This window comes from Notamacropus eugenii, chromosome 3 (assembly GCF_028372415.1).
Source record: "Notamacropus eugenii isolate mMacEug1 chromosome 3, mMacEug1.pri_v2, whole genome shotgun sequence".
NCBI classification, from domain to species: Eukaryota; Metazoa; Chordata; class Mammalia; order Diprotodontia; family Macropodidae; genus Notamacropus; species Notamacropus eugenii.
This window is the reverse complement of record NC_092874.1, coordinates 441,116,469-441,131,853: the sequence shown is the minus strand read 5'-3', so window position 1 is coordinate 441,131,853 and position 15,385 is coordinate 441,116,469. Positions and strand designations below refer to the sequence as shown.

General features: G+C 40.7%; 1 protein-coding gene across 5 annotated transcripts in view; it reads left to right on the top strand.

The window, feature by feature from the left end:
* ITPR1 (inositol 1,4,5-trisphosphate receptor type 1) overlaps positions 1-15,385 on the top strand; it is a 384,526-nt gene that overhangs the window by 362,615 nt on the left and 6,526 nt on the right. For all 5 annotated transcript variants that reach the window (XM_072598619.1, XM_072598616.1, XM_072598617.1 and 2 more), the window contains one exon: positions 8,132-8,293. In XM_072598619.1, coding sequence (XP_072454720.1) covers positions 8,132-8,293 — 162 coding nt within the window. The remainder of the gene's footprint in view (positions 1-8,131; positions 8,294-15,385) is intronic.

Below are 15,385 nucleotides of genomic sequence, written 5' to 3'. Positions count from 1 at the left end.
TGACGGGAAGAGGGAGTTAACTGCACAGGCTGGATCATGATGCCTCAGCTTGTAGGAGGACCAGGGCAGACAGTGCATAATGCCATTGGTATGTGAGATGCCAGCAGCGAGGGGAGGGGGAAGGAGAAAGGCAGACTCCCAGAGGAGCACATAAAGCTGGCAGCCACTTAGTGCATCTGTAAGCCTCACACACACCAAATGATGAACTCAACTTTGAAATCAAACCTCCTCTAATTAAAATGATTTTCACACAAAAAGTTGAGTTGAAGCTGAGCCACAGACACATGGTATTTGACCTTGAAGAGACATTAAAAGTAGATTTCTAGCAAATTGATAGAGCTTTGGAATCTGTAACTGGCTAGAGATCTGTGTGTGAGCAGGTCAGGTGACACAGTAATGCAGCAGTTGTCTGTTCCTGGGAAGTCTGCAGTAAAGTTCTGTTGGACAGGCTGGGCTAAACAGAAATGGAGACAACGTACTCTTTGGGTTGATGATCAAAACAAAAAAACTCTTCTCTCTCCCTAGGTAGAGAGAAATTATTTCAAAGGGATTCACATCCATGGAAGATTCAGTCCTCCAGCACTAGAGTGGAAATTCACTGTGTAAACCAAAAAATCAATCTGGCCATAAATGCAAGAGTAAGGCCTGATCACTCAGTTCTCCTCACAGACTTGATCAAAGTAAATGAGAGGGCCCATAGCATTCATGCTCTCAGATCATGGGGTCTCAACTGCCCGTAGAAAAACAAGCTGGATGTTATGTTTCATGGCATGTTTTATAGACCTTACTTTGATCCTGGACACTCTGGGTATTTTTTTTAGATTAAGAGCCAGAGAAGGAAAAGTGGTGGGGAGTAAACGTAAGAGAGGAGAGAAGGAATATTTATAGTTGTCAGGAAAGTGAAATGTATAGCACAAAGGATGTTAGGATTATAAAAGATATCCCAGTTATCTTTTCCGAACTGCTCTTTTGGTGGGTGGCATCAATATCAATGCCATCCAAACCACCACCATATTACAGAGGCAACCATCATTGGACAGAACCCCCTGGGCTGGACATGTTTGTTTCGCAGTTAACCAAAGACAAGAAAACTCTCTCTGCTATCTTTGCTTTGGGGCCCCTGGGAAAGAGGAGAAAGTTGCCTGTGGAGGCACAGGGCTATTAAATCCCTTCTGTCTGTGGCCATTTAACCAGCTGCCCTGAGAATGCCCTTTCCTTGTGCATTAAGGTGTGTGTTGACCTAAATGTTGCTGGGTTTATACATTTATTTGGAACCTTTCAGCAGTATCCTTTCATTTTTGTATTCTATTAAGTGGAAATTTGTCTAGTTGATAAAGACTGAGTTCGTTAGGCAAACTAACAAAATTAAAGACTACATGGAAACTGTGGTAACCAGTGTAAAAGATAAAAGTTTTTTCAAGCAATTTAGTTTCAAATTGTTTGCATACCAACAGTTAATAAGACAATTACAGATGAGTTGGATCAGTCTAGTCATGCTTGATCCCTCCCTTTCCCCAATTCAGTTACAAAAAAGTCCCATCACTTACTACTTTCTAGTGATTTCCGTGTTCATCCCTTTCTTTCCATTCCCTAGAAGACCACAACTGATTAAGCCTTCCTCTTGAGTTACAGTAGTAAGCTTTACAAGGACAAGATGGGGGAGGTATGTGAAAAAGATCAGGGCATTTTGGTGGACAAAAATTCAGTATGAGTCAATGGTGTGATATGGCAACCCCCTCCCCCCCCCAAAAAAACCCCCTCATGATCCGTTAATGCAGGCATAGTGTCCAGAACACTATCCGGTGATGGGCCCACTGGACTTTGCCCTGATCAGACCACACAGAAACTGCTGTGTTCGGTTCCAGACACCAAACTTTAGGAAAGTGGAAAGGATGATGAATGGTCTTGAGATCAACCTGTATAAGGATCAATTGTGAAGAAACTAGGGGCATTTATCCTGAATGGTGAAAAGGCTTAGAGGGAAAACATGATAGCCAACTTTAGCATCTGAGGAACTGTGATGCAGAAGAAGGGAGAAGCTTGTTTTGCTTGGCTTTAGAAATCAGAATTGAAAACAATGGATAGATGTTGCCTAGGATGCAGATCTTAATTTGTTCTCAGGTTCTTTTTTGTAATAATTACAGTTGTCCAAAAGTAGAATGTTCTACCTAAGAAACTGTAGTAGGTTTCTTATCACTAAAGGTTCTGCAAAAAAATACATGTAACCTCAGAGGTCTCTTCGGTGAGGCTGTCTGTGATCCAGTCAGTCCTACATACAATTACAAGAGTCATCTTCCTTGAAACACAGATCTGTAACCTTCAGTGGCTCCCTCTTGCCTGTAAAGTTCAAATTCCTGACAAATCTTGACCTCTCGTCAAATTGACCCACTTACTGTTCCTTAAACGGACCATGCCCATCTCTGCCTACGGACCTTTTGCTCAAGCTGTTCCCTATGCCTCGACTGTGCTTCCTCCTCCCTCCAACTCCCCCACCCCCATTAGCTGTTGGATTTTTGTCCTTCCCTTAAGATCCACTTCCACAATAAGGCCTTCCTCGCCTTTCTCATCCTTTGGATCATTCTCTCTTCTCAATCATTTTAGCACTTGCTATTCATACCACTCATTTGATACTTAATTCATCCCATTTTATGGTGCTTTTGTTTTTATATATTGGGGTGACTTGTGTCTCCAGTTAGATTACCAGACCTTCAAGGACATGTCTTGAACTACTTTTCTATTGGAATAACCTACCTTCCACCTTCTCAAATCCAACCTTTACATGGTTCCCCAAATCATCTCCCTAAGTCACTGACCTGACCAGGCCATTCTCTTGCTCAGAAACCTTGATGGTTTGAATTAAATTTTTTAGCCTGGCATTTTAGGCTTTCCACAATCAGACCTTAGGCTAATTTTATCAACTAAATTGAACTCTTCCCTGATCTTATCCTGCATTCTCTCAATTTTTAGCATAAACCCACCCCTCCCTCCTCCAGTCTCTAGAATGCACTCTCTTCTCATAGAAACTCTTCTCTTTTACACCCAGCTCAAGCATCCAATCTCTCCATGCTTCCAGGAAGCCTTCCTTGATATCTCCCTCTACACACACACACACACACACACACACACACACACACACACACACACACACACGCACACACACACACACACACACACACACACACGAGAGCAACTCCTCCCTCACATTTTCTTGTACTTTGTTTAGTGAAAATGTCCAAATTCTCCTGCCTCTAGATGAATTGTGTAGATCTGCTTCTTCCCATCCCATAGTTAGGGGGTTTTTCCAAGGGAATTAGGTTAAAAGAGGCTGGGATACAAAAACAAATAGAAAAACAGTTCCTCCTCTCAACAGTCTTCTAAAAGAGAAGACAGCAAGTACATATATGTTGTTTAGTCATTTTTCTGTTGTGTCCAACTCTTTATGACTCCATTTGGGATTTTCTTGGTAAAGCTATTGGAGTGGTTTGCCATTTCCTTCTCCAACTCATTTTTACAAATGAGAAAACTGAGGCAAACAGGGCGAATTGACATGCCCAGGGTCACACAGCTAGTAAGTTGTCTGTGGCCAAATTTGAACTCAGGAAGATGAGTCTTCCTGACTCCAGGCCTGGCATTCTATCCACTGCAGCACCACCTAGCTGCCCCATGTACATATATAAGTATAGATGAAATAAATTAAAAGATAAATAATTAATACAAATCAATAGTAATAACTACAAATCAATAATACACAATACAACCAATACAAGGGAAACAACGAGGGTAAAAGCAGTTAAGGGAGTTTGGAAAAGGCTTCATACAGAAGCTGATGCTTGAGTTGCATTGAGAGGGAAGAAAGGGCTTCTATGAAGCAAAGAGAAGAAGGGAGTACATTCCAGGTATGAGGAAAGGCTAGTGCATGGGAGCAGGCCCCCCAGCAGGGGGTTACAGGTGAGGAACAGAGAGGTCAGCTTGACTGGATCACGGAATAGAACCAGGATCAGCGTATGTGGAGGCTGCCAGGAGAGAAGGAATGGCCAATGAGACTGAAAAACAACTTGGGGGCAGGTTGTGAAGGGCATTCAACTAGACAAAAAGTTTCTATTTGATCCTAGAAGCAAGAGAAAATGAGTGAAGTTGGTCTAATAGACAGTGACACGGTCAGATCTGTGCTTAAGGAAAATGACTTTGATAGCAGTGTGTAGGATGGATTGTAGAGAAGGAGAGTTGAGGTGAGGAAGCTAATTAGGAGGCTATCACCACAACTTAGGTGAGAGGTGATGAGGTCTTGGACGAAGGAGTTGGCCCTGGAAGTGGAGAAGAAAGTGGATATGAGGGATGTTTCGGAGGTAGAAATGGTGAGATATGGGGTAGTGGGGTGCTAGGCAATGGTTAAAAACCAGTTCCCAGGGCGGGGGGGCAGCCAATAAGCAAGCCACACTTATAAGTTTAATCTGTATCATTAACATTTTCTCCAAAGCATTCTTAAATCTAGACAATCAACAAAGCAATAATCAAGCCCTGATTTGTGGTAAGCCAGTTTCTGAGGTGGAAATGCTTAGAGTGAAAATTTAACAATCAATCAGCTGGGGTTTGAGCTGATGGTCCAGCTGTCACCTCCTCTCTCCCTGCCCCTCCCCTGTAGGATGAGGGAGAGTGAGGATAATGACATGATGAAGGACCTGAGACTAGGAAAATGAAAGAATTATCTTACCTTCAGAATAAACAGGGAGGCTGGAAAAGAGCTAAGTTTGGGGAGAGAGAGGCATCATTCCAAATTCTGGACCCCCAAAACTCAGTCTAGGGTCTGGCACAAATGCGCATCAGAAACATTGGTTAAGTTCCATTTTTTTCCTCCTCGAATGTACTACTTTGCTGAATGTCTGTTCTACACATAAGACAGTTAATATGTATTAATTGACAATGGTTGTACATGTAGCAATGGAATTACTGTTTATTTTTAAGTCCTCAAACTGCATTTTAAAAAAATATTTTGTAATGTGTGCATTTGAGTTGACTGCCTCTCATTGTTCCTTGAATACTTATATCACCTCTCTTCCCTTTATGTTTAAGCTTTTTTCCACTGGGCATTTCTGTTATTTGATTAAACTTTTCAAGTGTCTTTCTTCTTAATATGAAAATATTAAATTGTTTTAGATTAACATCAAAAGGAATATTGATTTTGAAGGCACTGTGGCCAAGAGAAAAGAACCCTGACTTTGCACTTGGAAGACCTGGGTTTTGAATACTGAATGTGCCATTTATTTGCCGTGACCTCAGACAAGGCATTTAATCTCTCAGTTTCTTCATCTCTAAGATGGGGATAATAATACTTGCTCTGCCAACCTTAGAGGATTGGGGTGAGGAAAACACTTTGTGAGCCACAAAATGCTACAGAAATGTAGGGAGTGGTTATCCTCATTTATAACCCTCAAGCATCATGTAAATTGTCAGCCACCTAAATTTTGCTTACTTATGATTGAGAACACTTAACAATCCTGGATTCTTCCAAGTGCCCTTTGTAAGAGAAGAATAATTCCCATTTTTCAGAACAAGGCAATGAAACCCTAATCCTATATATTTCCTCAATGGGGAGATAAGAATCTATGTAAGGTAGATTTCATCCAGGGGAGTCACAGAATCATAGTTCTGGAGGTAGAAGTGACAGCCAGTCCAACTCCCTCATTCCATGGTGTGGAATGAAGGTCCAGGGTGATTAAATTACTTTGCCAGTGTCACACAGGTGAGCATCAAAGAGGTAGAATTTTAATTAAGATCCTCTAAGTCCAAAATCAATGCCCCCCCCATGCCATACTCCCTCTCCCCATACTGTGCTCCCTTCCCCTCATGCCATGCTCTCCCTCCCCTGTACCATGCTTCCTTCAAGACTAATGAATATTTACTTTTCAGACCACTGAATTCTACCAACTAGAGAGATTGCCAGTCAATAACAGCTGTGAGTAGAATAGAGTGATTGCCAAGGGTTTAAAGGAGGTGGGATGATTGAGAGAGGGAGGATTAAGACTTTAGGGAAGAAGCCAAATGAGAGAGAGAGAGAGAGAGAGAATTGGAAGTGCTGGGGCTTGGACAAATTCTTCTCAGGTAGAGTTTATATACTCAAAACGCTTGGTAGTGACAGGTTATATGTTAACTTGAAAACTGTGTATCTATTATATGTAGATGCTTCCACAGTCCACCCACAGTCCTCGGTTTGGGGCATTTTGTCGCAGAAAACCCAGGTGACAAATGAAGAAAGACCACTTCTTAACACTTAGTCTGTATCTACCTTTTGAAAACCAACAGACTATTCTGAAATATGGTTCTGTTGAATTCCTAGTAACTGGTGGTGAACTGATGTTACATTTGACAAAGATGAAGATGGGATAACAATTTTAGCCCTTTGTCTCAGGGGGTTTGATGCATGTAAATCAAGACAGCTGCAGTTTTCACATTTTTTTTAATCATGACCTTACTGCAAACGTTCCAGGGTAGGCCTGAGCCACCATCGCCATCCAAGCACTAGTAAAACTAAGGATCAGGTTTGACTGCACAACAGATTGCTCTGGCTATGGTTTATTCCCATCCCCTGAACTAAGCATTTATGCTCATGAGGATCTCAGGGATTCAAACTGTCACTTGGGTCGCTTTGAAATTTTTTGCAGTTTCTGTAGTAGCTGCCTGCTTTCATTCAAGATATGGTATATATATACTTGCTCATGTATATCTTTTGGAAGAAACCAGCAATGGCAAGAGTAAAGAGTTCCTGGTTTCTTTAGAAGAGCACATTGGGATTCAAAAAAGCTCTTCTGGATTTAGAGGCTGTTAGAATTCATCCCTTAGAGGTCAAGATAGTCAGGGGAAGATGGAAGATAAATGAACTTCGGATGCCTTGGTTTTTTAGCTCATTTCTACAATTGATTAAATCCTGTCAGAATGTTTACTCTTGACCCCTTGTACACAGCTTGTTTACTAAAGCTTTGCCTGCTGTCTGGCAGAAGAGCAACAGGAAAGGGGAATTGGGAGACGCAAGTATGAAGACCTGTCCCTTTTTATTCACCGGTAATCAAGAAGAGGCCACAGAACTCAGGGTCTGTAGTGAGGGGTGAGGCGAAGAGGAGGAAGGAAGTGGATGAAGTCAGCATCGCCATCTTGTCCTCTCACCTCTAGTCTGAGCAGCTGTTGGGCACTCTGTGGAGGGAGGGAAGCTTACCTTGAGAGGGACTCCAATACCGCCTGCTGTGGATGTCCTCTCTTTTCTTCCTTTGTGGTGTTCTGTTTCACAGCTTCATAAAACTGAAGAATTGGGGAAAGGGGAATGAAAGATGTGTAAGACAACAGCAGGCAGCACTCCTAAGATGATCTTATTGTTTGGTCACGTCCAGTTCTTCATGACCCCATTTGAGGTTTCCTTGGCAAAGATCCTGGGGTGTTTTGTCATTTTCTTCTCCAGTTCATCTGACAGATTAGGAAGCTCAGGCACACACAGTTACACGATCTGCCCAGGGTCACACAGCTAGTAAGTGTCTGAAGTTGAATTTGAACTCAGGTCTTCCTGGCTCCAGGCCAGGTGCTCTACCGGCTGCTCCACCCAGCTGTCCTACTAAGATGCCCTAGGGGAGATGAAGAAGAAACTCTGGTCCGGGAATCACGAGACCTCAATTTGAATTCCAGCTCTGGCATGACCTACCAGTGTGACCTTTCCAAGCCTCTGTTTCCTTGTTGAAAAATGGGGATAATAGTTGCACCACCAACTTCATAAGACTGTTTTGTTTTTTTTAAACTGTAATTCTTAAAGTGTTCTATAAACATGAACAACTTCTTTTCTCTCCATAACACAAGCTCAATCATCTCAAGTATGATCAATGCTTGTGCCTTTAAAATCTCATTACTTCTAAGGTTTCAGGACTATTAAAACAAACATAGCTTTAGAGACAGAAGGCTTCTTAAAGACCACCTCCTCTAAACTTGTCATTTAACTGATGATGAAATGGAGACCAAGGGAGGTTAGAAGTGTCACTGTCAGGATTTGAACGCAGGCCATCCAACTCTTCACTTGCTTGATTTGCTTACTGCTGTTTCTTATGTCACCCTCGAAAAATGTTTTCTTTTTCTTCCCTCCTAATGTGAATTCCAGGAAAGAAATCTGGACTGGTTCCCTAGGATGCGAGCCATGTCCCTGGTCAGCAGTGATTCTGAAGGAGAGCAGAATGAGCTGAGGAACCTGCAGGAGAAGCTGGAGTCCACCATGAAGCTCGTTACCAACCTCTCCGGTCAGCTGTCAGAATTAAAGGACCAGGTAAGAGAAGACGTCCCTTCACTTTCCCCATGATCTACCCCAGTCCCCAGAATTTTATGAGAAAGACTCAGTGCTCTAAGATAAATAAATTCAGATATTTAAAAGTCTTCAGCAATTTCACAATATCAGAACAACAGACTAGGCTTCAGATGCCAAGTTAGCAAACCACACGGCTTGTCAGTCTCCCTCACTGTGGATCTCAGTGGTCACAGCCACTGCCACATGCAGCACAAAAGTGAGGAATATGAATGTAAAAATGAAAACTCCTGTGGCTCCAGGTTGCAATACCAGAGATGGGAAACATAGGACCTACCAGGTCTATACAGAACACATGTATCCAATGACAGACCAGCATCACTCTTTCAGTACCACCCCTGTCTGACCTCTGAATGCAAAGATGATGCTCCTTCCCCATCATTAGTAGGACATATACTGCCTTAGGCACTAGTGGGCACAGGTTTACACAGATCCCCCTTGATGCCAAGAGCATGTGGTTTACAAACAGTGTGCTAATGAAGAGTGAGGTTGTGGTGGAATTGTGTGCGATGGGATAGATGGAGAAAGCAATCAGGGACCTGGGCTGACAGAGCTTGTGACTTTTAGCACCTCACTCCAACAGCCTGAGACATTTGTCTTGGCATGTCTCAGATATACAACTAAAATCACTTTAATCCACTTCCTAGCAAGATTACTCATTTTGCATAAGAAATGTTTCTATATGCAGGTACCATGCAAGATGTAACCACAGCGATTTACTACATATATAAATGTGTATATATACCCACATATGCATATATCATTGCACACGCACACATACGCACACACACATACACACACCTGAAGTGTCTCCAAGATCCTTTTTGGACACAGATGACAATGTATTATTGACCCTATTCTGGATTTCTCTATTTTACAACAAAATTAAGCCAAGCCCTCACCCTGGACAGCATGAGGTCTAATTTACTAAGATGAAAATAAAGTCTATTGAGAAAGGGAGAAATCCTTATTTAGGAAGTCTGTCCTAAGCTCAGAGCTTGATAGCCACCTAAAATGGGAAATAACTAGATAAGGAAAACTAATGAAGATGTAATGAGATTACTGTGCTTATTGTTTTATCAACCTTTGCTCCCAACCTTTGCTCCCATATGACACATCTGCTTCGCCAGGTTATGAAGGCAGGTCTGTTGCAACTGCTTCTCTTCTGCTCCATGAAGAGAGAAGCAAACTTCATGTAACATCTACTGATGATGCAGTTACCTTCTCCCTTTTGAGTGATCTATTCCTAGAGAAAGTTCAGTTTACTTAGATTTTTTAAAAAGGTATTAAAAATCCTGTGGGTAACGTTTCAGTCCAGAATGGCCAAGCATAAGAATCCTTCATCCCTTGTTGAGGCCTAATACCATTTTCAAAATATGCAAATCCTGGCCAACCAGACTTCTGTCTATGCCCGTGACAGAAGTTCCAGAAAGGCAGCTTCTCTACTATTCTAGCAATCAGTGGTTAGTCTGACCAAAACCCAGCCCATTCATTGTAATTTCTCAGCAGCACAACTGGAGGCCCTCTGGAGCATGCGTCTGCCAATCCAAGCACTTTTTCTATTCAGAGGAGAGTTCAGTGCATTTCTGTGGGATCACATTGTCCTCAGGTGCTTAGCTCATGTTGTACTTGTTAGTTGGTCCATGGCATATCATTGAGCAAAACCTGTTCTGTAGAATTTACATTTCACAACTGGACAGCCAGCCTATGCCAAATACATTTTACTCTTGGAGAAGTGAGCTTGATAGTGGTGTGTGCTGGTTGTCCTCAGACTAGCTCCCCCTTTGTTGTTGAAGAATAAGAAAATCACGTTCACTTGAAGAAGGAGTCTGGTAGATGTATTATCTTTCATTTTTTTATTAGTAAATTTTATCATTCCTAAGTTAGTATTATTGGTAAATGTTAATCCAAGTTAACATTTTCTTCCTAAAACTAGAGCTTTAAATGCAGCAAATATATCCCTGCCCTGAACAAAGCAAAAGTTGTAATTGTAGACAGGCTTTCATCGTCATTAAATGACTAACTCTTTCGTTCTGGCCACGTATTAACCTTTCCATAAAGTATTTGCTTTATGGTAACTGGATGCAGGAGATAAAAGATTCTCTCGCTGTGAATGAGGGAAGAAACTACACTAACTGTTCTTAGAAACCTGATCTCCAAAGGCAGATGAGAAGCCAGGTTTATTCATGGGACTGCTCTTACAAGATCCCTTGCACACACACTTGATGACTCTCCTTAAGTGGTAAGATAGTGCAGTTATGTGGTAAACACAGCATATCTCCTCTCTTATGGAATTAGATTTTCTTCTAACTTGGTATTAGCACAAAGATGCTTTTGAGTATGCAACTGATAAACCTTTTTCTGTACTTGGTTTGGAAATCAAAACTTGTTGCATGAGTCTTAGGCAATGATGATGTCAGATTTAAGAAATCAATTTTAAAGAGTCTCTCAAATCTACTTTTTAAAAAAAATTATACTTAAATCTGGGGATTTAGCACAATACACATTTTCTGAAATATTAATTGTTGAGAATTCTTGCAGTTTTATCACTTTGAAAAAAAACTTTGAATTTTTAAAAATTGCTGGAAAATAGTGAGCAGGAAACACATGTGATAGTTATTAAAGCCACAAGCTTTAAAAGGCTGCAATTTCAGGGGTATGGATCCTGCAGTGGACAACTGGGCTTCATTGTCTTTTAGATGTGTGGTGGTCCCCCGACTATTATCATGGGGCAACAAATCACTTTAAATTTGTGTGATTTTGGTGTTGGCCTTTATACAATATTTTGACACTCTAACTTTAAAGTTCCAATTTCAAAACAAATGGTCCAGTGCTTTAGTTAAAACTGACTGTTTTGAGTTTTTTTCTAAGAACTAAAAAAGATCATTTGAGTTTCTCTTCAAAGTAGTGTTTAAGGAGTTACTGTAAGAATGTGTATTTTTGATGCCAAGGTCTTTATTCTAAGTTTGCTCCCATCTTTCATGTAGAATCATAGCCCTCATTTGTTATAGTGCCATACTGGGCATTCTAGCAGGGTCTGAGAACCTAGACTGTACTAAAAGCTTAGAGCATTTGAGAAATTCTTTCTTACCAAAGTTAATATTGGTTGGAAAATACTGCAAAAACAGTAGAGTCAACAAGCAGGGACCCAGAATGGTTACTAAATGGACATTCTAGTTTATTGAATATTCTGCATAATAAAGAGTTAACAGATTTACTCTCTACCTATTCCTCAAAGAATTCAAATATATGGAACTGTAATCTTTTATTTAGAAGGCTCTTCAGAACCTTTCAGTACTTCACGGTCATTATAGGAATTATTGCACAGGGCTATAAGTTGAGTTGAGTTTTCAGGGGTTTTTTGTTTTCTGAATAAGCAAGCGTTTCCTACATCAGGAAAGCCTCCTTAGAAAGTAAAACTGTAGAGTCCCATTATGGGCAAACTGTGGCATCTCAGCGGGGTTATGACACTTCTTCCTTCCTGTGCAGCCTCCATTTCCCCTTATAAACTATTTAGTGCTTGATATTAGAAAACTGGAATTTACTCTTTGTCTCCATCGTATGGATTTTTATGAAGATATTTTCAGACACTTTGCTGTCTCTGATTTTAAAAGCCACAATATACTTTCTTGTCCTGTTGTTACTTCTTGTCTGGGTCAATGATGTCAGAACACACTGAGTGATAAAAGTAGACAGATAGAAAAAACATCACTTCAGAATGTTTGTCCTCAGTTCAGAAGGAGAAAAATAAGTGTCAAGACATAAAAACTGTTTAGACAGAAATCATACAAAATAGTGGACAGAGTGTAAAGCTTGGAGTTAGGGTAACCTGAGTTCAAGGCCGTGATTAACTGTGTAACCTTGGACAGGTCCTTTAACCTCCATGTGCCTTATCCAACTCCCCAGGATTTACCGTGATCTGCATTGATGGAGGGAGTTTACGCTGCCACAATCACAAGGGTATTGAAATAGAAAACACTTGCAGCTTGTGAGTGGGGTTTTCTTATTCCTGCAAGTAAAATATCTCTCTTTTTGCAGAGCTGGGAATACGATGCTGCCATTAAGATACTGGAATGTCCTTTTCGGTCTTTTTTTTTTAAGTGGGAAACTTTTATTGACATTCATCCTTTTACTTTCTTTAAACTTTCTGACTGAACAATCCTCTTCATGTATTTTTCAATACTAAGGGCTTGACCTCAGTCTTCTTTTTAATAAACAAAGGTCAATAATAGTTCAGATATCCAGAGCCAAGGAAAGAAATAACCTTGGAGGGGCAGAGTAAGCTTGGATCCTGGTTTTGGTAATTATGCTGTGGAACATGCTCATGGTTATTGGATTATGTATGAGGCATGAAATTAGGCTAGCAGGCAGGGAAAATAATTTGAGAATATAGACTAGAATCTAGCAGGCCTGTTTCTGGCCATTGACACCTCCTATGTATAATATACTGTCATACATAAATCTTGACCCCTGGCTCTTCCAGGGCCAGACTTGCTTCTCTGTGAATCATATTGGTCTGTTTTTGTTTTTATTGCTGCTGCTTCTCCCCACCCCCAAAGTTTCCTTTTAATTGAAATAATTGATGACGATTTGCCAGGAGGGCTGAGTATTAAGCTCTCTAGGCAACTGCCTTAATTCTCTTCATTTATGGTAGCCACTTAAATACCAGTCTACAAACCAGTCATTCAGAACCTTGAGAAATTATCTATATGTTTGTTGTTGGTTGTTTGTTTTTTTTTTTTTTAAGGAAGTCCCTAAGCTGGATATTCACTGATTTGACATATTTTGAGTACATACTATGTGCTCAGTTTGAGGGGTCACAAAAGAAATAAAAGGCATGGCCTTTGCTATCTAGTACCTTACAAACTAAATGGGAAGACAAGATCTGTATATCACACCATGCCTAGCACCACAAAATACAGCAGAACAAGAACATACTGAGTTGTAAAAGGATAACCTCTAAAAGAGACCTCAGTCCTCCAGAAACAAGACTTTATTCAGAGGAGATAGAGTACCCAAACCACTCTGCTCCCTTGGAGGTGTGTCCATTCAGAATAGTTATTCTTTTAATTAAGTGCTAAACTCAGTTTTATTTTTCTTCTTGCTGACAATTTGGTATCCTGGGGCAATGTCCTGACTGCCTTATCCTAGTTACAGCTCTACATACACATCTAAAACATTTAATAGTGACTTATGATACATAATCCATACTCAGACACAAAATATGAATTTATACATAATATCTTCCCTATCTTAAGCAACCCAAAGCAGGTAGGGGCAATATTACCAGTTAGGCCTTGTTAGCCCTTGAGTTTACATTCTGTAATGACTTCTGCTTTGCGTACTCTGTGAAGGAAGATCAACATGGGATAAGAGTAGTGGTCAAGGAAGGCTTCACAGGGGACTCTGAAGAATGACTAGCATTTAGATGAATAGGGAAGATGAGGTGGGTTATTTCAGGCATGAAGACTGGGGCCGCCATGATTCATCTGAGAGCAAAGAGAGACAGATAAAATGAGAGCATTCACTTCGGACAAGAATAAGAGGAAAATGAACAGTTGTCAGTGATGAAGAGCTCAGGACCTTGTAAACCAAAGTTAAGGAGTTTAGAACTTGCCCCAGTGTTTTATAACAGAAGAGTGAAATGATTCAGTTAATTTTACAAATGTATTAAAAGTAAAGTACCATACTGGGCACTAAGGATATGCAGGGGTTTACTGGAGCCAACTCTAATCTGACTTGGGAAAGCCCCTTGTTAAATTTTCAGGGTGAGCATTTACAGAAATCAGAAAATGTTTTTCAGAGTCAACTGTTAAACATTTACCAGCACACCTTCATATCACAAAGATGAAAATAACAGCCTGTGCCCTCATAGATTTAGTGTAGGAAGAGACCTCATCTAGTCCATCTCCATTTTATAGAAGAAGGGAGAAAGGATAAAGGAAAGAAGCAAGAATGGATGGGAACAAACATTTACTAAGTGCCTACTATGTGCCAACCAATTTACAAATGTTACCTCATTTCATTCTCACAACCACCTTGGGAAGTAGGTCCTATGAGCATCCCCATTCTACAGTCAAAGAAACTGAGGAAGATAGGGGTGAAATGAGTCATCCAGGATCATACAGCTACATACATAATCCATACTCAAACACAAAATATGAATTCATACATGATATCTTCCCTATCTTAAGCCACCCTTAAGTAAGTGCCTGAGGTGAGATGGTACTCAAGTCTTCCTGACTCCATGTCCAGTGCTCTAGCCACTGAGCTATCTGGCTGCCTCCAGCTAGCTTTCTGGAGGAAACTAAAGCTATGACTGAGTCATGACCAAGTTAAGATTCCATAGATAGGAAAGCTAGAATTCCAACACAGACTGATATCAAAGCTCTTTCCATTTGAATGTTGTAGACAATCATACTCTTTTAGGGGGGAGGATGTGCATGAATAGGGTGGGTAGCAATGAAGATACACAAGGATGTAAGACATAGGAATAAAGAAAATGAACAAAGATGTATACAGACAAGGTACTTGGAGGAGGGAGAGGACACTAGTCAGTGAAGTGAATCAAGGAAGGCTCCATGGAAGGAGCAGGAGACGATACAGGTAGGCAGCACTACAGTGTGAAGAGAGGTGGAGGGTTGGGTAACAACTATTGTGTCAACCCAGCCATAACAAGAATGGGAAAGTGAGGTGAATGCAGGTAAAAAGGCAGGTTGGGATCAGACTGTACACCTTGAATGCCAGACTACTAGTCTGTATTTGATTCTAGAGACAATAGGGAGATACCAAAGGTGGTGGGTATTCCTGAGGAGAGGAACATAAATAGATCTGTGCTTTAAAAAAATTGTTTTGTATCTTTTGTTTTTATTCTTTATTTTAGGGTTTGTGTTTTTTGGGGTTTTTTTTTTGTTTTGTTTTGTTTTAGAAATGGAGATGAGAGAACCTAGGGTCAAGGATATATCACTTAGCAAGTCACTACAGTAGACTACACCAGAATGGTGGCTATTTGAAGAGGAAGAAGGGGATGAATGTGAAAGATGTTATGAAAGTAGA